The sequence below is a fragment of the Alosa pseudoharengus genome, unplaced genomic scaffold (genome assembly GCF_046254945.1).
Source record: "Alosa pseudoharengus isolate Yale_2024_CS ecotype anadromous, Long Island Sound unplaced genomic scaffold, YU_APseudo_1.1 YU_APseudo_1.1_scf_14, whole genome shotgun sequence".
Lineage (NCBI taxonomy): Eukaryota > Metazoa > Chordata > Actinopteri > Clupeiformes > Clupeidae > Alosa > Alosa pseudoharengus.
In genome coordinates this window covers 11,178,101-11,199,817 of record NW_027468609.1, presented here as the reverse complement: position 1 = coordinate 11,199,817, position 21,717 = coordinate 11,178,101, and the positions used below count along the sequence as shown (strand labels likewise).

The following is a 21,717-nucleotide window of genomic DNA, read 5'->3' as shown; positions in this document are numbered from 1 at the left end:
AATTGTGTGTGTTAGTAACTGTGTGTGTGTGTGTGTGTGTGTGTGTGTGTGGTCTGTACTCAGCCCTGTGTAAAAATGATATGATTTATCCTGGTGCGTTGCGCAGTGCTTCGCTGGCGGTATGGCCGATGGCTGAACACTCTGGCTAATAGCCTCTCTGTGAACGCATGCATACCCACACACACACACACACACACACACACACACAAACACACACACACAGAGTGCTGGAGTGCTGCAATGAAATATCAACTTGTGCCCGAGCCAGCAGAGACGACAGCTGAGCATGTTCCAGCTGCCAGGATCCTTCCTGGCTTCAGGGAAAAGGGCAACCAGCAGCCTCCCTAGGTATGGGTATGGGGGCAACCAGCAGCCTCAGTGGGTATGGGGATGGGGATATGGGCTACCAGCAGCCTCCCTGGGTATGCATGGGGGCTACCAGCAGCCTCCCTGGGTATGGGGATGTTGATGGGAGCTAGCAGCAGCCTCCCTGGGTATTGACTGCTCTCTACAATCTTCTGTGGCAAGAACACCACAACAGAACACTATAATCAGTCACTAGGATACTAGTATTTATCTACTCTACAGTGATATTAAAAAAAACAAAAAACAGGTTTGTCTGTGCTCATGTAAACACCATATCCTGAATATGATTCATATCCGGGATACTAAAATGCATGTAAACACAGTCATTGACTCATTTTGGGGAAGATGGCTGCCAGGATCCACCCTGATTTTGGAGAAGGGCCCTGCCACCTTTTCACAGGTTTTTGAGAAGGGGATTTTTGGAGAAGGGGATTTCACAGGGCTCTTAGATTTGAACTGTCTGGCCGAGCAGTGTGTGTGTCCAGCTTTGTTGCTGGAAGATAATGGTCCATCAGTCTGTTGGTCTGGCAATCTTACCTTGACCTGGTGTTGGTCTGTGTGTACTTCAGCGAGCCCAAAACCTGTTGACCTGTTGTTAATGGTGTGTTGTGAATGCTACGACCTGAACTGGTATGTAGCGATCACTTCCTCCTATTCACATTGCCTGCACCTCAGCAGTAGGCAAACATCAGACATCCTGAGGCAGCTCTGCCTGCACATTAGAGCAGGAATATTTCTGGTGCCATTTTGTGATATGGTTCATTGTTGGGTCCTGTAGAGAAGGTATTTATATTTAATCACTCAGACTGAGCTGACCGAAGCGGGAGTCTAAAAATCATTTTGGAGATGAAGCCTCATGTTTAAATATAGTCAAGTAGTCTTTACTGTCTTTTTTCTGGCTCTGACAAAGTGTGTGTGTGTGTGTGTGTGTGTGTGTGTGTGTGTGTGTGTGTGAGTGTGTGTGTGTGTGTTGTCCAAGGCGCATTAGTATGCAGCCTGGAGGAGAGTTGTGTTGGCGTAACGATTTATTTTGCTTAATTCATCATCGCTCTGTTGATCCAGTCCAATGTCAGCCGCTCTAATCGCCCTTATCTCCGAGCTGCTCCGACCTCGCCGAGTGAGAGCAACAGTTCCTCTGCGCAGTGTGTAATCACGGCCCGGTGACACGACACTAAGCAGCGCGGCCACCACTTGAGAGAGTGGACACAGGGGGATTACACGTCCGGGCCAAGCGAGAGGATAATGACCGCGTGAGGATAATGACCGCGTGATCAATCTAAAGTCACAGATAGCGGAGTGGAATGCGGAGATGGCTCTGAGGTAGTGTGTGTGTGTGTGTGTGTGTGTGTGTGTGTGTGTATGTGTGTGTGTCTGAGGTAGTGGTAGTCCTGCAGCAGTACACTGATTGATTGTGGAGTGGATAGTGTGTAATTAGCATAACTGACAAGAGAAAGTGAGTAAGTGAGAGAAAAAGAGAAAGAGAGAGAGTGTGTGTGTGTGTGTGTGTGTGTAGTGACAGAGGAAGAGACAGGAGAGTGCTCTCCACCTCACCTGGGTGAGATAATATGGGTATTTAGGTATTTACAGGATAGCTCTAATTTATCTTAGGGTATCAAAGGGAGACACAGCCAAACACACATACACACACACACACACACACCCACACTTGCAAACCCCATAAATATATGGAGATAAACAGCAGCACATTCCATAATTGTTATGCTAGTTTAGATAACATTTCAAAATGACTTATAGCTTAAACAATGGCAATACACAGTTGTTAAAGCTATCCACACCGCATCCCATAATACTGGCCAGCTTTATATAAAGAACAAATGACCAAACCTGATAGTGTCATTAGCCTGCAGTATTGGACACACACACACACACACACACACACACACACACATACACACACACACTGATAGTATCATTAGCCTGCAGTATTGGACACACATACACACACATACACACACACACACACACACACACACACACACACACATTAGCCTGCGGTATTGGGAGCTCAGTTGTAATGGGACTAGTACTTTTCCTCAGCACACGGCACGTCAGAATAGACCATGGGCCCACATACACACACACACACACACATACATACACACATGCACACACTCACACACACACATATCCCCCCCACACACACACACACAGAATAGACCATGGTCCAGCTGGAGCTGGTGCACAAGCAGGTGAGCTGTCGTGCGTTTTCATGCATCAAGGCTCTCCCACGTTGTGACTTGTGTTTGCTTGTGCACGCTGATTGTGTTCCCCAGAGCCTCAATTCCACATGTGGCCCATACCAATGCACCCCCCCCCACCACCACCACCATCACTGTCATCCTCACACACACACATGCACAAACACACTCACACACACAATAACTTGCACACACACACACACACAGGCACACACTTACACACACACTCTCTCACACACACACACACACACATACATGTATTATTCTCTCTCTCTATCTCTCTCTCTCTCTCTCTCTCTCTCTCCCTTTGCCTCTGTCTTTTACTCTCTGTTTTTGTCCTTGATGTATGCTGCAACAAACACAAAATACATACACACACACACACACACACACACACTCATTTTCTTTGCTCTAAAACATGCGACGACAGCGGCAGATGTCAGCGAGTGAGGAATCGATGGAAGAAGCTGGCAGCAGCGGGCGTCTGTCAATAAAGTGCCGCTGCTGCCGCCACCACGGCTCCGAGTTTAGCCGTGTAATTGCTGGCGGAACCACGCTGATTGCCGGGCAGTAACACAGCAAACACGGCGAACCAGACAAGGCAGTGGTGGTGGGGAGACAGCTCTGTTAAAGACCAGACGCAGTGGTGGTCGGAAAGACAGCTCTGTTAAAGACCAGACGCAGTGGTGGTCGGAAGACAGCTCTGTTAAAGGCAGTCTTTGTGAATGCTCCCGGGGGGGGGTGGAGGGTGGGCAGCCATTTTTTATTTTGATTACAACGACTGGGACGGAAAGCGAAAGACAATCATTTATAAAGCCCAGTTATCACGGGTGGTTGTCCGGCTTGCCGGTCGGATGGATGTAATTTTAAGGAAAAATTGTCTGTGCCTGTTTGTGTGAACTGGGCTGTAAAGACGAGCCTGCCAAGCGCTCTCCTCTGTCCACACCTCATAGGCTCTCGTCGTTATCTCACGCTGTTCCGCCGAGGCGGCGGCTCACAGACACAGAGACAGGCCACTGAGCAACGACTATTTGATCCTCCATTATTCATTTCAGACATGACATTAAAGTTTACAATGACAACAAAAAAAAGAGCTGAATACTCTCGCTTCAAAGCAAACATGTTCTGCAGGTGGTGAGCTGATATTTACTCTAAAGAATGACCGTCCCCCCCCCCCCCCCACGCCCTTGTCAAGCTAACTCTATAGGAGATTCTATATATTTTACACCATCACATCAGTCAACGGAATTCGTTATTCTCTAGCATATGTGGCATTAAGTATTCTGGCATAATAGACTGAACTAATTCTGCGCTGTACCTATCGAGACCTTCCCTGAGGGAGGACAGTCTGCATAGTGCTTTGTACTGGGAGTCTGAGGGAATCTGAAACATGTTAATGCAGAAGCTGCCTCCTGTGATGTGATATGGTGCGTCTCCATCACTCTCAGCAGGCTCAGGGAGATGGCTTCCTGTGTCTTATAGAGGGGGGCTGACTGATTCGGTTTGTGATTGGGTTTTCCTGTGACAGAAAATTGTTCCTGTGACTGACTGTGTTTCTTTTGGTTTGATTGGATGTGTGTGTGTGTGTGTGTGTGTGTGTGTGTGTGTGTTTCCTTTGGTTTGACTGGATGTGCATATGTATGTGTGTGTGTTTCGTGTGGTTTGACTGGATGTGCATGTGTGTGTGTGTTCCTTGCAGTGTGGTTGAATGCATGCCCTTTCTGTTGTGTGACATAACGTTTTTTATTTCCTGCAATGTGGCAGGTTACATATGGTGTGATGTGCGGTGTCTTGTAATGTAATGTAAAATATAATGTGGAACCATAGTCCTAAAATAATGTTTTAATTTTGTTAACCATGTTGTTGAGGTAATGGGGGACATTCAAAGTAAGGAATGACAAAAGCAGTTTGAGTTTGACTGGTGACATGCCCTGTGTGTGTGTGTGTGTGTGTGTGTGTGTGTGTGTGTGTGTGTGTGTGTGTGTGTGTGTGTTCTCAGCAGGTTCCGTGATGGTCAGGCAGCAGCTGCTGTGTGTCCTGCTGCAGGCTCTCTTCACCCTGCTGGTGCTGCGGCCCTCGTCGGGCGAGCGCTCCTGTCCCCTCAGCTGTCGCTGTGAGGGTAAGATCGTCCACTGCGACTCGCTGGCCTTCCTGGAGGTCCCGGAGAACATCTCCGTAGGTTGCCAGGGCTTGTCCCTGCGCGCCAACCAGCTGCCCACGCTACTGCCCTACCAGTTTGCCCACCTGAACCAGCTGTTGTGGCTCTACCTGGACCACAACCAGATCGCCCAGGTGGACAGCCGAGCCTTCCAGGGCTTGCGTCGAATCAAGGAGATCATCCTGAGCACCAATCAGATCTCGCAGCTCCACAACGCCACCTTCCATGGCGTGCCCAACCTGCGCAGCCTCGACCTGTCCTACAACAAGCTAGAGTCGCTGCCGCCCGGACAGTTCCACGGCCTGCGCAAGCTGCAGAACCTCCACCTGCGCTCCAACCTCCTGCGGGACCTCCCGTTGAGGGTGTTCCTGGAGTGCCGCAGCCTGGAGTTCCTGGACCTGGGCTACAACCGTCTGCGGGTGCTGACCCGCACCATGTTCCTGGGTCTGTCCCGACTCATGGAGCTTCACCTGGAACACAACCAGTTCTCCCGCATCAACTTCTTCCTGTTCCCGCGGCTCACCAACCTGAGGGCGCTGTACCTGCAGTGGAACCGGATCCGCGGGGTCAACCAGGGACTGCCCTGGGCCTGGCACACCTTGCAGAAGCTGGACCTTTCCGGCAACGAGATCCAGGTGCTGGACCCGGTGGTGTTCCAGTGTCTGCCCAACCTGCAAGTGCTCAACCTGGAGTCCAACAAGCTGGCCAACGTGTCCATGGAAACGGTGGTGGCCTGGGACTCGCTGACCGCCGTCAGCCTGGCCGGCAACATGTGGGACTGCGGCCCCGGCATCTGCCCTCTGGTCAACTGGCTGCGGAACTTCCGGGGCACCAAGGATACGAGCATCATCTGCAGCACGCCCAAGCACCTGCAGGGTGAGAAGGTTCTGGAAGCCACACGGAACCTCGCCGACTGCGAGGACACGGAGCTCTACGAGAGCACCACCTTCCCGCCAGCCATAGAGCCCGACACCCCGGAACCCACCCCTGAACCGACCACCCCCTACACCAGCCCCCTTGCCCCCCTGCGCCCCCCTGCCACCCCTACCCCCAGACCTCCCATGGCGCCTCCACCTTTACCCCAGCCGAACGCCCCCAGCCGCAGTGGATCCGACCAACGAGCCCCTCGCCGTCCTCCCCCTCCTCCTCAAACCACCCCCGCGTCCGAGAGCCTCCCGTTGACTTTTCCTCCAGAGCCCGAGCGCATCTCCTTCCACAAAGTGGTAGTGGGCAGCGTGGCGCTGTTCTTCTCCGTGTCGCTCATCTCCACGGTGGTGTACGTGTTCTGGAAGCGGCTGCCGGCGCTGGCCCGACTGTTCCAGCAGCAGGCCACCGTGGGGCGCAAGCGGCGGAAAAAGAGTCCCGAGCCGGAGCAGAATCTCAGCTCCCAGCTCCAGGAGTACTACATGAGTTACAACCCCGCCGCTACGCCCGAGAGCATAGACGTGCTGGCCAACGGCGGCACGGGAGCCTGCACGTGCACCATCTCGGGCTCGAGGGAATGCGAGGTATGACCCTCTCCTCTCCCTCCTCCTCCTCCTCTTCATCCTCCTCAAACGCAGCCTAGGCAACCAAATCAAACAGTCAGATGTGTCGAGCAGTGGAGCGAGAGGTAAATCCTGCATCAGGCATGTCTCTGGACACCTATGGAGTGGGGACAAGCACCCTTGGCTCTGTTGCTTAGCTTAGCTTAGCCATTCAATGTGAGGCCCCCTCACTTTCCCTCCGCTAACTCTCTCCCCGTTTCCACCAAGGCAGGCCCAGAACCCGGGCCATTTCAGGCAGTTCAGAGCCAGTACCTATTTTTGAACAAGACTCATTAAATCATTGTGACAACAACTGCTGAAATGTCTGGGCTAACTAAAAAGAAAACAAACAGTTGGCTAGCTGTTGGTCAGAAATCATTGCCTATGAAAACATAGATGCTAATTTCTAAAATCAGTGTTGTTTTTGTAATTATTCACTGATGTCAACTGACTAACAGCTACAGTAGTAGCTGCGAAAGATGTTAACAGAATTGTAGTTACATAAATTACATGGACGTATGGAGTCTCTTTAGCCCGTAGAGAATCAAATCGGGTTCTTAGAACTTAAAACTTAGAACAACTCTAAACTGGCACTAGTACTGGCAGTGTGTATTGGTGGAAAAAGTGGTATGAGAAGGCTAGAAGTGGGACAGCACGGGGATGAAACGCCTCCAAGGGTATCAAGTTGAGTTCACCTGAGAACATAGAGTCAACTGTACTTGACCCAGGCTCAGAAGACTGACTTGCATTGCTGCACTTCATAATACATTTGTCTGTGTGTGTGTGTGTGTGTGTGTGTGTGTGTGTGTGTGTATCACTGAACTGTGTGCATTTCTATTTGGCACACTACCCCAGATGGGGGCTGAGACTTTGGCATGAGCCTGGCCACGATACTGCTTTGGTGCTGATCTACCCCAAATCCGACCCAGGTCCATTCCAGATCTACCCCAAATCCGACCCAGGTCCATTCCAGATCTGCCCCAAATCCGACCCGCCTCAGGTCCATTCCAGATCTGCCCCAAATCTGCCTCAGGCCCATTCCAGATCTGCCCCAAATCCGACCCAGGTCCATTCCAGATCAGCTGAAATCCGGGTAGTCGAATCTCTCTCCCTCCTTGCGCGTGCTGCTCACTTCTCAGCCAAAAACACCTCAGGAAGACACACATCGTCTCTCTCTCTCTCCATCTCTCTCTCTATCTTTCTCTCTCTCCCTCTCTCAGGAAGACACACGTCATCTCTCTCCCTATCTTTCTCTCTCTCCTTCTCTTAGGAAGACACATGCTCATCTCTATCCCCCCTCCTCTCTCCCCCATCCCCCCTCCCCCCCCTCTCTCTCTCTATCTTTCTCTCCCTCTCTTAGGAAGACACATGCTCGTCCCCCCCCCCTCTCTTTCTCTGGCAGCGCAGTTCACAGTGCAGAATAATGACTATTGTGGCTCAGGCAGATGGAGATGGTGAAGGTTGTGCACGGGAAACACTATGTGAATCTTTCATGTGAAGTTTGTTGGCGTTTACATGTGATTACATGCCTGCTGCTTGTCTGTGTGACTGTGAGACGAGAGCTGAAAGGGATGTATGTGTAAGCAGTGGCTCAGTTGAGAATAATGAGGTTTTGACCTGCAGTGGCTGCGACTCCATTTTACTGAAATACAAGCTCGTCAGAGGAAGACTGCACTTGGCTTGCCTCTCATCTCCTCTCTCAGTATCTCACTCTTTCTTTCCCACCCCCTCTTTTCCTTTCTGCCTCTACCAAGATTTCTATTTCCGTCTCTGTGTGTGTGTGTGTGCGTGTGTGTGCGTGTGCGTGTGTGTGTGTGTGCAGGGTTGGGTAGTAACGGATTACATGTAATCTGGATTACGTAGTCAGATTACAAAAATCAAGTAACTATAATCAGCCCAGATTACAATAAAAAAATTGTGTAATCAGATTACATTGTTGGGGATTACCTGATTACATTTTATCATGCAAACAATGCAACTTTTTTATGATAGCATAGCTATCTTTTAATTTGACAAGCAGTTCATTCGGATGATCACTTTTTAGACTTTTTTGAGATATAGTTAAGAACAAAATTATTCATAACCCTGGCAAATATTGATTTTCTCTTGACCAATATGTTTGTTCTTACTTCAAATGACATTTGCACGTGCCAAAAGGTTGCAAGACAATGTGGTAAAAACATGGAATCAAAAAAAAGTGTTTTTATCTTTTTTAACATTTTTATGAATTATTCAATCACTGGAAACATCTTTATTTACCACCACAGCTCTCAAAATGGTTCATATAATACCCACCAAGCCTCTTCATGTCTCCACAATGATTGTAGACTGCACCTTTTTAGCAGCAATCTGGGGTTTGAGGCAGGAACGATTATTTGCCATCACTTTGACCTTGTGCTCACTTTTTTGACGGATTGAGGTCCGCTCTAAAATATTGATATTGTTCTCTGTTAACCATTTCTTGCCTTGTTTGGCTGTATGTTTTGGATCATTTGTGGTTTAATGTTCAAATGCTGCCTTTTAGGGCAGCCATGGCCTACTGGTTAGGGCTTAGGCCTTTGGGCTTAACTAATTCACAGATTGGGATAAATGCAGAGACCAAATGTCCCTCACGGGATCAAAAGATATACTTACTTACTAACTTACATACTATTGGGGCTGGTCTCTCGGCACACTGCCTGATCTTTTCCTCCTAATCTTAATGTAGCCTCTTGGTTTAGTGTTACCGTTTACTTTGAGAAAGTCAGCAGGTCCCCCTGGTTGAAAAACATCCCAAAATAATCATTTTCTCACCCCCACAATTGACATGGACATGGTGTCATTTGGGTTTAATGCTTCCCTTTTTTATGCCAATCTCAGGCCATGTCCCTGGGTCACAAAAATCCAGCGAAAGCCAAATTCTTTGTCCAGCTGTGCCCTTATAAAGGTTAAGCTGAGTTGTGCATGTTTGGAGAAGAGTGGAGAAAAATAGAATGACAATTCTTTCATCAATTCTGTGGTGGTGTCTTTTACTTAATGGGCATATTTATTGAAGTAATCCTAAAGTAATCAGATTACGTTACATGTTTTTGGTAATCCAACTGATTACGTTACTGATTACAAAAATTGCCATGTAATTTGTAGTCAGTAATGGATTACATGTCAAAGTAATCTGACCCAACCCTGTGTGTGTGTGTGTATGTGTGTGTGTGTGTGTGTGTGTGTGTGTATCCCTCAGGCTTGTGCCTCAATCTAGTTTTTCCTCCACAGGTTAATTCAATGTGTCAGCCATATGGACGCATATGGCTGAATGCACTGTGGGAGTGTAGTGTACAGCACTCTACAGCACCATGCAATGGCACTGTCGGCTGTCGGGGCAGTTTCTCTTTGAAGGAGAGTGAGAGTAAGAGTGACTAAGCACTCATCAATGAAAATCTCCATCGTTTAGTCCAAGACCAGACTTAATCCATATGGGAAACCAGCCCATGGTGCAAGAGTTCAGCATCGTTTAGTCCAAGACCAGACTTAATCCATATGGGAAACCAGCCCATGGTGCAAGAGTTCAGCATCATTTAGTCCAAGACCAGACTTAATCCATATGGGAAACCAGCCCATGGTGCAAGAGTTCAGTAGCCCAGCTATTGCCAGATGATTCTCTTCTCTGTGCGTGAAATAACTCAATCTGCCACCGTTAGCCTAGTTTAGTATAATTCACTGGAAGTGTGTTATGGCTATGGTTATGGTTATGGTATTCAGCAGACTTTTGTCCAAAGCGACATTCAAATAACAATAGCTATAGTACTATATTAAGGAGAACAGCAATAAAAAACAATAATGTAAATTCAATCAATAGCCCAAACTATACCTTAATGCATAAGAAACGCTTAATAAACTAAGTGCATTTAGATTCAGATATGCCTTTAGACCCCTCTTGAAAGACCCAAAACTATCACAGGAACAGAGAGCACTGGACAACTCATTCCCCAAACAAGGAACCACTGAGGAAAAGAGTCTTGAATTTGACCTAGTGTTTATGGCTAGTCGACAAAACAGACGCTCATCAGAAGACCGCAGTGGGCGGTTGGGGATATGCATCTTAATCACTGAATTAAGATAGCAGGGAGCAGATCGAGTCAGTGTCCTATAGGCCAAAGTGAGAGATTTAAATTTAATTCTGGCCAATAGGGAGCCAGTGGAGAGTAACTAGGAGAGGAGTTACATATGTCCTCTTCAGCTGATTGAAGACCAGGCGTGCTGCAGCATTCTGAATCTGTTGTAACGATCTTACCACACAAGCAGAGGAGCCTATAGCTAGCCTACAGCTAAAAGTGAGCTATAAGCTAACTGATGTAACCCACTTCCACTTTGAACTGGTACATGAAACTCTTACTTAATCTTTTTGTAAGTACAACAAACACATCTCTATTATAAACCTAGGTTTCAAAATGTGGCTGTTTACCCAAGTCCATGTCATATACGCCATAAGTGCAGGTGTTGATTGTGATCAGCACTGCTCCTAAGTGTCCTCCCCTGTCTGTCATCGTATAAAGCCCAACCCATGCCAAAAAATGGTTTGGTTGGTTCCTTGGTTTTCTGTGATTTTGTCAAATCATCTGTGTGATGCAGGAATTCACCAGCAGAAATAATCAGTACGATGCTCCCGCTCTCCTAAATGTGATGACACAGTTGTGAAGCACAGATGTCTGGCAGGCGGTCTGCGCTCGTTATGTCCTCGTAGCAAAACAAAAGCAATCAGCTCCTCAAAAGTAGAGACCTGAAGTACACACACTGCAGCAACCCCTCAAGTCCTGCCGTCATTGAGTCCTGCTGCACTCTCACATCTAAGTGCCTTTATTCATCAATAGATGTGCTCCATCAAATGCGCTTTCCCCAAAAAGGATTATTCATGCTGTAGGATTCCACACTGTTTGTGTGAGAAAGTAATCTGTTTACTTAACTCGGCCTTGGGAGACAGAGAGAGATCACAGCAAGCGCAAAAAAAACACCTAAATCCTGTAAATGTTTGCTTTGAGTAATTAAGATCTTTTGGTCGTGAGTTAATTAGTTAATATCGAGAAGGAAGAGGTGGACCCTCCTCTGCAGGCGGGCTTGCATGCTAGGACATGCTCAGACATAATGATCAACCAGGGTAACTCATTAGTATTGATTTCTAAGGTGGATTTCTACTGCTCGTTTGTGTGTTAGTGCGATTATTGAATCCAGCCTTGAATTTCTCAGGAGTTCTATGTATTCCTTAAAACTGGAAATGAATGACTGAAAATATTATTTTTTAAAAAACCTCTGGTCCACTTTGCTTTCTTCACACTTTCATTGTTTTTTGTTTTGTTTATTTATTTCTGAGCCCACTCACTAATTGCTGCAGACGTGTCTAAAGTCACAAAGCACTTTTAAGCTCCGGGCAAATCATTAAATGACTCGGGGTTCTTTTCTTCTCCTTGACTGGCAGATGGTTGATTCAGTCGCTGTGAGTCAAAGATCTGTGCCCTTAATCCAGGTATCCGGTGAAATGCTTAAAGGGATTATACAGCCTTGAATATAATTACTTTTATCGTATGGGCCTGCATATTCCAAAACTACCAGAGAAGCGTGGTTATATAAAACGAGGGACCAGTGCAGTGGGTGCATGAAAATGAAGGTTACGTCTGTTCATCTCTCTCTCTCTCTCTCTCTCTCTCTATTTTCATATGAGTGGGCTATTCCGATGTTTTCTGCAAATGTTAGACAAAGCACAAATTTCATCCACTCTCTCAGTCACAAACAAACCCACACATTCACACACACACACACACACACATACTCACACAAATTCACACTCACAAACTCTGATGCACACATTTACACATATTTACATAAAGATGCACATGCACCAGTACATGCACTCATTTACAAAGACACACACACACACGCACACACACACACACACACACACACACACACACACACACACATACTGATACTGCATGCTGATGTGTTCATAGACAGTGACAGTCTGGCATGTTAACCGTTACAGTCAAACACACACACACACACACAGACATAGACACACACTCCCTCACCCTTTTATTCTCACACATGTGCACACACAAACACACATACAAACACACACACAAACACACACACACATGGTGTATTGTGTTCCTAAAGAGAAGACAGAGGAAGGACGCAACTAATTTTTTCCTCTTTCCTGAGTGCTGTTTAATAGTTCAGGCACTCGGTCTCAGATGATGAAAGTCCGGGGTAATTGGGGAGGCTTACATTCCGGAACAGCAGGCCTCTTAGGTTCCGTCTTGAATTGGAACCTTCTCCCGTTCAGATAGGTGAAGGTCAGCAGTTTCTCTCTCTCTCTCTCTCTCTCTCTCTCTCTCTCTCTCTCTCGCTTTCTCTCTCTCTCTCTCTCTCTCTCTCTCCTCTGAACAAGGATAAACAAAATTATGGGAATGCTCCATTATACAAAGGAAAATTATGTAGAAAGTGTGCTACATCAGACATGACCCTGGTGTGACCCTCGCTTCAGCAATCATGCACAGAACATCATGCACAGAGTGTTCATATAACCCTTACAGTGTGGCCATGCAGTGGGACCCAGTCCTTTGTATAGATGATGTGCGACTGTCCAATGTGTGTGTGTGTGTGCGTGTGTGTCAGTGATTCTTTGTGTTTGTAGTATCTATTTTTCCTGAGTCTATCAGGTCATTGCATCTGTTGGTCTGTCCAGTCTGTTATCAAATTAGTGAGGCAGTGTGCCTGTCATTGAGTCTTTGACGAGTTAGAATAGAATCCAAAGGTGTTTTGCACAATCTTTACCATCTTGCATGGAACATAGACAACCAGACTTTTCCTCACTAGGCTCTAAATTAATTATCTGTAGGTTTGGAATCACATACAGTGCATGTTTTATACTTCAGTTTTTAATTAAAGATGCCTACTATGATAGTGTCTGCAGCTGCATCTAACATTGCGCCCACACTACGTTAAACAATGTGTGAGAGCTTTTAATTAAAAGGGAAGCCTCCACATCTCAGGTCAAGCATATTCTGAAAATACCACCAAGATCAATATTGACACCGCCTCCTGTTTGCAAGTGCTGATAGGTTCTTGAAGAAGATGTGATACGAATATGATAAAGTGCTCTAAATAGATCATGTTTATCTGAAATCTGCTAAAGCTTCATTGATTTAAGACAGCAGACTTACAGTAATTTAGACTACTACATTGGAAGTAAAATATAATTCCAGTGTTCACAGTAATAGGTATTGTTGCATATAACTGTGTAATCTGCTGATATGAGCTGTAGTATGGTGTGTAGGTGTTTGGGAAGTGTGTTTGCTGTGTGTGTTTGCTGTGTGAGTGTGTGTAAGTGTATGTGTGAGATGTGGAGATGTCAGGAGTGTGTGATGTGTGTGGTTTCAGCTGCATGTTCAGACTGTTGTAGTCAGGAGCGAGAGAGAGAGAATGTGTGTGTGTGTGTGAGAGAGAGAGAGAGAGAGAGAGTGTGTAGATGTGGGTTTGTGTGTGTGTGTGTATGTGTGGGTTTGTCTGTATGTAGATGTGTGTGTGAGTGTGTGACCTGAAATGAGGACGCAATGGTGACTGGAGACATTCCCTACCCCAGTTTGTACAGTAGAGAAACGCATGTTCCTTTCCTGTTGATGTCAGAATGATGAATTAGCTGAGTCCATACAGCTCTATAGACTCCATTTCTTTCCTGAAAGTGGACAGTGTCGTGTAAAATGTGTATTAAATTCTATGACTTAATAGCTCTCTGGGCTCAGCAATAACTGGTGCCAGGAGGCACTTGGCTTCTCAGAGCTATATGGAGCTACATATATACATATTGGCAGCTGCTTTGTAGTGCATTATGAATGAAAAGAAAACTTTAGTCAGAGGGAAACGGCAGCATGTCTGGGCAACGTCCGCTAGACTGCGTGGATTTGGAGTATAGCGTGTAGCCATATGTTATGGACAGTATAGTGTGTAGTCATATGGTATGGGCGGTATAGTGTGTAGTCATATGGTATGGACAGTATAGTGTGTAGCCATATGGTATGGACAGTATAATAATAATAATAATAATAATAATAATAATAATACATTTTATTTAAAAATGCCTTTCAGGACACCCAAGGTCGCTTAGATAGTATAGTGTGTAGCCATATGTTATGGACAGTATAGTGTGTAGCCATATGGTATGGACAGTACTGTATAGTGTGTAAGCTATATGGTATGGACTCTGCGGATACTGTATGTTGAACTGTGCTAATACTTGTGCTAGACTGTGTGGATTTGCTGAACTGTGTTTATTATTTTACTTTGTTTAATTATTTGATCAACTTTCATATCTTTATTTCCATGCCACTGTAAAAAAAGGAGGCGTAGGTGCTTCTGGAATATTCCATGAGATCGGAATTCAAGTAGTTGGGTACCTCTGAATGGTCCGGAGGAGAAATGGCCTTCTTTTATTCTAGAACGGTCCGGAGGAGAAATGGCCTTCTTTTATTCTAGTAAAGTCATCTCTTCTTTTATTCTAGTAAAGTCATCTCTTCTTTTAGATTAGATTCAACGTTATTGTCATTGTGCAGAGTACAAGTAGCCTGGCGAGCCAGACCCACATTAAAATGTAGGGTCTGGGCACTCACCGTTCGCAGTGCTCAGTCCAAGGGGCGGGATAATAAGTTGTCTTTCAAATTCCCTCTGCACGCAATAGGACGCAATAGGATATTTGTTTTCAAGTAGCAGGGAATTCAAGCCAAACCGTTGCAACTCTGCCATCAATAATTATGTTAAGCCCACCAAACGACACTATACACGATTTCAATGTCCTGATTAAGTTTCGATTTCTGGAGCTCACAAGCCAACGGAGAGTTGCTAGACTAGCCCTGGCAGCAAATGTAATTTGCTGCCGCTAGAGGCGCGTCTAGATTTCTAGGCTGGAGTACAAGTACAGAGACAACGAAATGCAGTTATTCTAGTAAATTCATCTCTCTAGGCTGTTGAAGTGCTTGGGTGTTATTAAAAAAGGTGCTTTGCTTGATTCTGAGCTCAGGTGGGCTGAAATTAGGGTCATGGACAGGGGGAGAGACATCGTGTGTCACCTGTGTACCCTGTGGGTGGATATGTGCGAAGTTTTGATTTGCCGTACGTGTTGTGGGATGTGTGAAGATGCACATGCATTTAGGCGGATTGCGTTCAAAGCTGAATACCCACAGTTTCTAGCCTGACGAGCCAGACCCACATTAAAATGTAGGTTCTGGGCACTCACCGTCACTCTGCACACAATAGGACAGCGCTATGAGTCCCATGCGTTTTCCCACCAGCGGAGCTAGTTGGCTAGTTCAAACTTTTGCCAACTTAAAGCTTAACTCGTGTCACGCTGTTCGCCAACAGAAACATCCATCTTCTTTGTTTTCAAGTAGCAGGGAATTCAAGCCAAACCGTTGCAACTCTGCCATCAATCATTATGTTAAGACTGCCTAACGTCTCTATACACGATTTAATTGGCCTTATAGAAGTTTAATTTTTCTAGCTCACAAGCCAACGGAGAGTTGCTAGACTACACAGTTTCAGTTGTGATCTCAAAATACACTTTTATGTAAGTTCACATGTATGTACTGAATGTTCAACATACCATGAAGTGTCCGTACGTCAGTCAGGACCAAAATGCTTGGGTTCAAATCTGACCTGTGGTCATTTCGCGATCCCACCCCATCTCTTTCTCCCACTCACTTCCTGTCACGCTTCAGTACATAAAGACTAAAAGCTAAACTGCACATAGATGAATTGAAGGTGAACACGCACAAATGAAAGCACACCACCATTTTATTGGCACTGATCTCTGTGATGACCCTGTTATCACAGAGATTTATATTCCTGAGGTATATTTTTGAGTGGTGTATATTTGATTGATTCAGGTAGCTTCTTTTTAGTGGGATAGCTTTATTTGAGTGCACTATAGTGGAGCTACTGTAGGTTTTATGCGAGGGGTGTGTTTATTTCCACCGCACACTCCCCAGTACTTTCAGCAAGTTCAAGAGCACTTTCATGAGCGTGAAAGCATGACCATAGCAGCGATCGAGAAACAGGAGATGGGTTGCCAGGTCTGCACATCCAACACATAGTATGAAACGGCACTTTGAATAAAGGGCCCTTGAAACCTTGCTGTGGGCCTTTGAAACCACAATCCAACAGTTCTAAAATCCCAGCAAAAAACCCAATAGCATGGCCTTGACATTTTCTCTTCAACACATTTGAAAATATCAATATGAATTGTGCAGTATAAAATATGTACTCTAAACAAAATCAGTATTTTATTTCTATTTGATTAAAACCTCATTATTTTCAGATGAGGTCTTGACAGAGAAGATGGGCAGTTTTTTTTGGAAACCTTTTTGAGAGCCGTTTAGCTCATAGACTCCTGGCCAGCACACAACACTTGCTTACGTTTCAGTGATGTTAACCATGAAGCGAGGAGCCCATGGAGGTCTTGTGCTGCCAAAAACACTCGCTGTCTCTCTCTTTTTTGCTCGCTCTCTCTCTCTCCCACACATACACATACACACACTTGCACACGCAATCCTGGTTTCTGTTAGCCGTGTGTGTGTGTCACATCCACCACAGAGATTGATTCTTAACTCTCGTCAGGCAAGACCAACTGATTTCGATCTTGTACAGTCAGAGGCTAAGTGTCAGTGCAGTGCAGAGCCACAGGCTTGTAGATGACTGTTAGCAGGATAGTGAGTGACCACTGGGTAGTGCTAGCAGGCCTGTGACTGCTAGGAAGTGCTAGCAGGCCTGTGACTGCTAGGAAGTGCTAGCAGGCCTGTATGTGACTGCTAGGAAGTGCTAGCAGGCCTGTATTTGACAGCTAGGAAGTGCTAGCAGGCCTGTGAGTGACCACTAGGAAGTGCTAGCAGGCCTGTGAGTGATTGCTGGGTAGTGCTAGCATGACCAGAAGTGGACAGGGACTTACATGTGGATAGCTACAGGAACTCCGCAGATTAACATGGCAGGACATACACAGTCATGGCAGAACACACACAGTCATGGCAGGACACACACAGTCATGGCAGAACACACACAGGCGTGTATGTGTGAAACAGGACCGTGTGGAAATCTTCCTTGTGTGAGTGTTCATATGTGGACTGCTACAGGGACTAATCTGATGGGTTGTGTGTGTGTGTGTGTGTGTGTGTGTGTCTGTGTGTGTGTACGAAACAGGACCATGTGGATCCTTCCTTATGTGAGTGTTCACATGTGGACAGCTACAGGGACTCCGCAGATTTATAATAAGGGCCTGACACACACAAGTGTGTGTGTGTGTGTGTGTGTGTGTGTGTGTGTGTGTGTGTGTGTGTGTGAGTATGCACTCGCACACATGTGTATTAATCTGTTGGGTTGTGTGTGTGTGTGTGTGTGTGTATGAAGCATGGCCATGTGGAAGCCTTCCCTGTGTGAGTGTTAGACAGAACAAGAGTTATGACGGTTTCCGCTTTGGGTGAGATGAGTGGTCCTCTTTGCTGTGGGATGGCCAACGTGACTGCAGATTGGTGCCGTGAGCACATGGTGGGCTGAATCTCTGAGCGCGGTGGGGCACGAGGTGACTGATGCTTTGCTGAATCAATGTGGGCAGTCAGGTGCTGGACGACTAGGGCGACCATTCATCTGGATTTTTTCTGGACAGTCTGGCTTTCGAGCCCTCTGTCCTTACCGAGTTTGCGTGTGTCTTCCCTTTTGACGTGTCTCGCAACATCGAACAACGCAAGTGCCAATTACTCTATGAATGTGATGCAGGTTTTGGAGCATCCAAGACAACCCCCCCCCCCCACACACACACACACACCATCAACACCTTGTTCTTGGAGAAACTGAAATGGCATTTTTGAGGTGTCTGTCTTTTTGCCCCTTTGTCCTCCATTTCCGAGTGTGCTCTGCTGCGGGGTGACCACTGTCCAGTTTGGAGTAGGGAAGTGTAAAGGTCAGAGGTCGCAGGTTATCTAGTGCTGCTGGTGTGCTTATCTAGTGCTGCTGGTGTGCTTATCTACTGAGTTGGTAAGAGGAAAGTGCAGTGCAGTGAGTTAATGAACTGAACAATGACTATGAGGAAGCTATCTTCACTGTACTTATTTATGAGCTTTTATGGGATTTGTCTGAGTCCTGTGTTTTGTGATCGGTTGCAATGAGATGAAAGGTATGTCATTTCAGCATTTGTTGTCATTCAAGTAAAATCAGGTTCTCATTGTGTTTGATGTCACTCAGGTAAAAGTCAGATGCTAATTGCGTTTGGTGTCACTCAAGTAAAAGTCAGGGGCTCGTTGCGTTTTGTGTCGATCAGGTAAATGTCAGATACTTATTGTGTTTGGGGGTCCCTCAGGTGAGTCAGGTGATCACTGCATTTGGTGAGTAAAAGTCATGTGCTAACTATCTTACATCACTGCAAACAGTTAAAACTCGGGCTTCACCAACATTGGAACGTATCTGACCCATACTGTGCTTATATACCTGGATACCCGTACTTGTTCCCTTAAAAATTATATGCTATGAAGTGATATTATATCCCAATATCACTTCATAGCATTAAACAAATATTGTGGTCAGGGGCTTTATGTTTATTTTTGGTTTACATATATTTTTATACATTTGATTTATATATTATTTACCGTATATCTTATTCATTAAAGTAACACGTTGTTGGAAATCATTTTCTATGCATTTGGGGTACCCCAACTTATTAACACCAGAGAAAAGGAACTTGGGGGTACCCCACTTATTAACACCAGAGAAAAGGGCACAGAAATGTGACAGCAATTTTGCAATACCCAGTATTCCGGTGCACGTGGGCCATGTCAGAGACTCCATTCTCTTTATTGTAAGTTAAAGTAATGACTGTACATTGTGTTGCTCTAGCATACAACACACATCTGATGACTACATTGTGATAGCCTGGAAAATACAGACCCTGGTAATCTAGAAAGATTAAGGGTCTGGCCACGAACAATGTAATGGCCCAACTCGAGGGGCGGCAACAAGCATGCATTTAAAAAACTCACTGCACGCAATTGGATAACACTGGACCATTCAATTTCATTATCCTAAAAAGTCCCCCCCATACCAGGATGGTTCGACCCAACCTGTCACATGCCACCCGCCATCACCTGTCAATCACTGTCAAAACTCAAACTTTGGAGTCGATGGAGTCGTTCCTATTTGAGAACAGATCTTTACTTTAATCTAAAAAGGACACTTTATGTTGATAATTATTTTATGTGCACAAATCTTTGTGTATAATTAAGTTAATTATTTTTTTCTTTTTTTAGTTATATCTTTTTTTAGTTCAAGAGAGAACACTACAAATGAGTGTTTTGCATATTTATGGAGTTTTAAATGGTTCATTTATAGTTTTAATTGGTTATATGGTCACTGTTTTCACTACATTAGTTATTAATTATTACAATTTAAAATGTTCAAAATAGTTTTTTTTTCCAAATGTTTGAATTTTGTATGCGTTTATCAGTTCCAAAGTTTAATAAATTAGACACTGATGGAACAGTGCTCTGTTTTAAGTCTTTTTTTCTCAACTAAAAATGCTTTGCACTAGTTAGGGGGTACTTGGCTGAAAAAATATTTCACAGTTGGTACCACTGTGCTAGAGCAACAATACAGTCATTAGATGTGTGTTGTATGCCAGAGCAACACAATGTCATCAGATGTGCATACAACACACATCTGATGACTGTACATTGTACTGCCTTATGTACTCATATTGGTAATTGTTCTTTTTTATGGTAAAATACTGACTTATGTACTTGTAACAGAGGTCGTAATTCGTCCGCCGCTCACGGCCCTCGAACCCGCCACCTCAACACACACCGGCATGGGAGTCGAACGCTCTAACCACTGAGCTAAAAGCCCAGGCTTCCAACTCAGCGGTTAGAAACGTTCTTAAGGTTAGGGGTGTGAGTATTTACACGGGCAACTAGCATGCTAGCTCAGTTCATCTCTGTTACATACTTATATTGGTAATTGGTGTCGCAAAAACACAAATGTAAGCACGTGTGTTCAGTCAGAAAGAAATAGTATCCATGCATCCCTCGGTCAAACTGGTTGTGTTAGTCATGTGCTGATTGGTTACATTTTGGTGAAAGTCATGTGCTGATTGGTCACATCTAGGTTTGACTCTTGTTTTGATTGGATGTCCGTAGACTGGAGGAGTTGAGGGAGCGCCTCTCACACCTAGTGTGATGTAGCATAATGGCTGTGTGAGCATCGCTGCAGTGTATTCCCATTGGCTCCCTAATTAAACGAGGCACTTTGGTCATTCTCCATTCTCCTTTACTGCGTGTGGAGATGCAGCCCCTCCATCACTCTGTGGCTGCAGCCTCACTGGCCCCACACTGGTAAAGTCATTTATTGAATACGCTGAGCAGAACAACTAGTCATTTACTGAACACACAGATCACCGCTGTGGCAGTGCTCAGGCTATTTCCTCTCTCTCTCTCTCTCTCTCTCTCTCTCGCTCACCGCACACACGGCTTAAAGTGTCCATTAAACCCTTAAATGCTTGCACGCCAAAGAGCTCTCATGATGAATATCCAAAAGGGGCTAGATTAATATTTTCTCCCCCTTTTTTAAATCCATATTTTTGCAAGGACTGCTCTTTGGGGAGTAGTTTAATGTGCACATCATCAGATTTTCCACTGATAAATTCATTAATTACCTTCAGCAGCGATTAGTCCAGGAGGGGGGATACTCTGCTGCTCATGAGGGAAATGAAGGGTGTGTGCGTGTGTGTGTGTGTGTGTGTGTGTGTGTGTGTGTGTGTGTGTGTGTGAGAGGATTCTGTGAGGAACGAAGAAGAATAGCTCCTCATCCAAAGAAGGCAGACCAGGATTCTCCATGTTCACAACGCCTGATCAACTTGCAATTCTGGCATGTCAGATGTTTTTGTCGGTCCAGTAATCAGTTTGAATGTGAGCAAAGTGAGCAAAGCAATCGTGGCTGACTGACACGCGTAGCACCATGTGTGGCCACTATAGACCCTTTCAAGAGAGTTCCATTATCAGCATCATAGTTGGCCCCACAAGGCTTTCGTTTTAACATTCCATATGTTATCTTAATGCAGAGGAAGTAGATTGGGAACCAAATAGAACGTTCAGGCATTGTTTTTGTTTTTATTGTTGAAAGGGTCTATCACACAGTGCAGGTCAATGGAAGAGTGCCCGTGTGGCTGCGCTCAAGACAAGTCCAGTCCTACAGAATTGCACACAGCTCTTTTAAGACAGTGTTAGAGTAAAGAGTGACTCTAAAGAAGACAGACACCAGACTAAGGGAAGAGAAGAGAAGAGAAGCCGTGGCAACCGCGGAGACAGAGGGAGCTTGGGTGGGTTGGGCTGGGGGAGTGGAGGGTGGAGGAGGGAGAGGAGCGGAGGAGGGAGAGGAGAGGAGGGAGAGGAGG

At 45.6% G+C, this 21,717-nt stretch overlaps 1 protein-coding gene across 3 annotated transcripts in view; it reads left to right on the top strand.

Moving 5' to 3' along the window:
• The first annotated feature begins 4,595 nt into the window (after positions 1-4,595).
• Positions 4,596-21,717, top strand: part of lrrtm4l1 (leucine rich repeat transmembrane neuronal 4 like 1) — a 38,998-nt gene continuing 21,876 nt past the window's right edge. The window contains exons 1-2 of one of the 3 annotated variants that reach the window (XM_076283198.1): positions 4,596-5,807; positions 5,913-6,257. In XM_076283198.1, the coding sequence (XP_076139313.1) occupies positions 4,596-5,807; positions 5,913-6,257 (1,557 nt within the window). Of the gene's footprint in view, positions 6,258-21,717 lie in introns of those variants that run through there. The other 2 variants (XM_076283199.1, XM_076283197.1) reach the window with 2 other exon arrangements.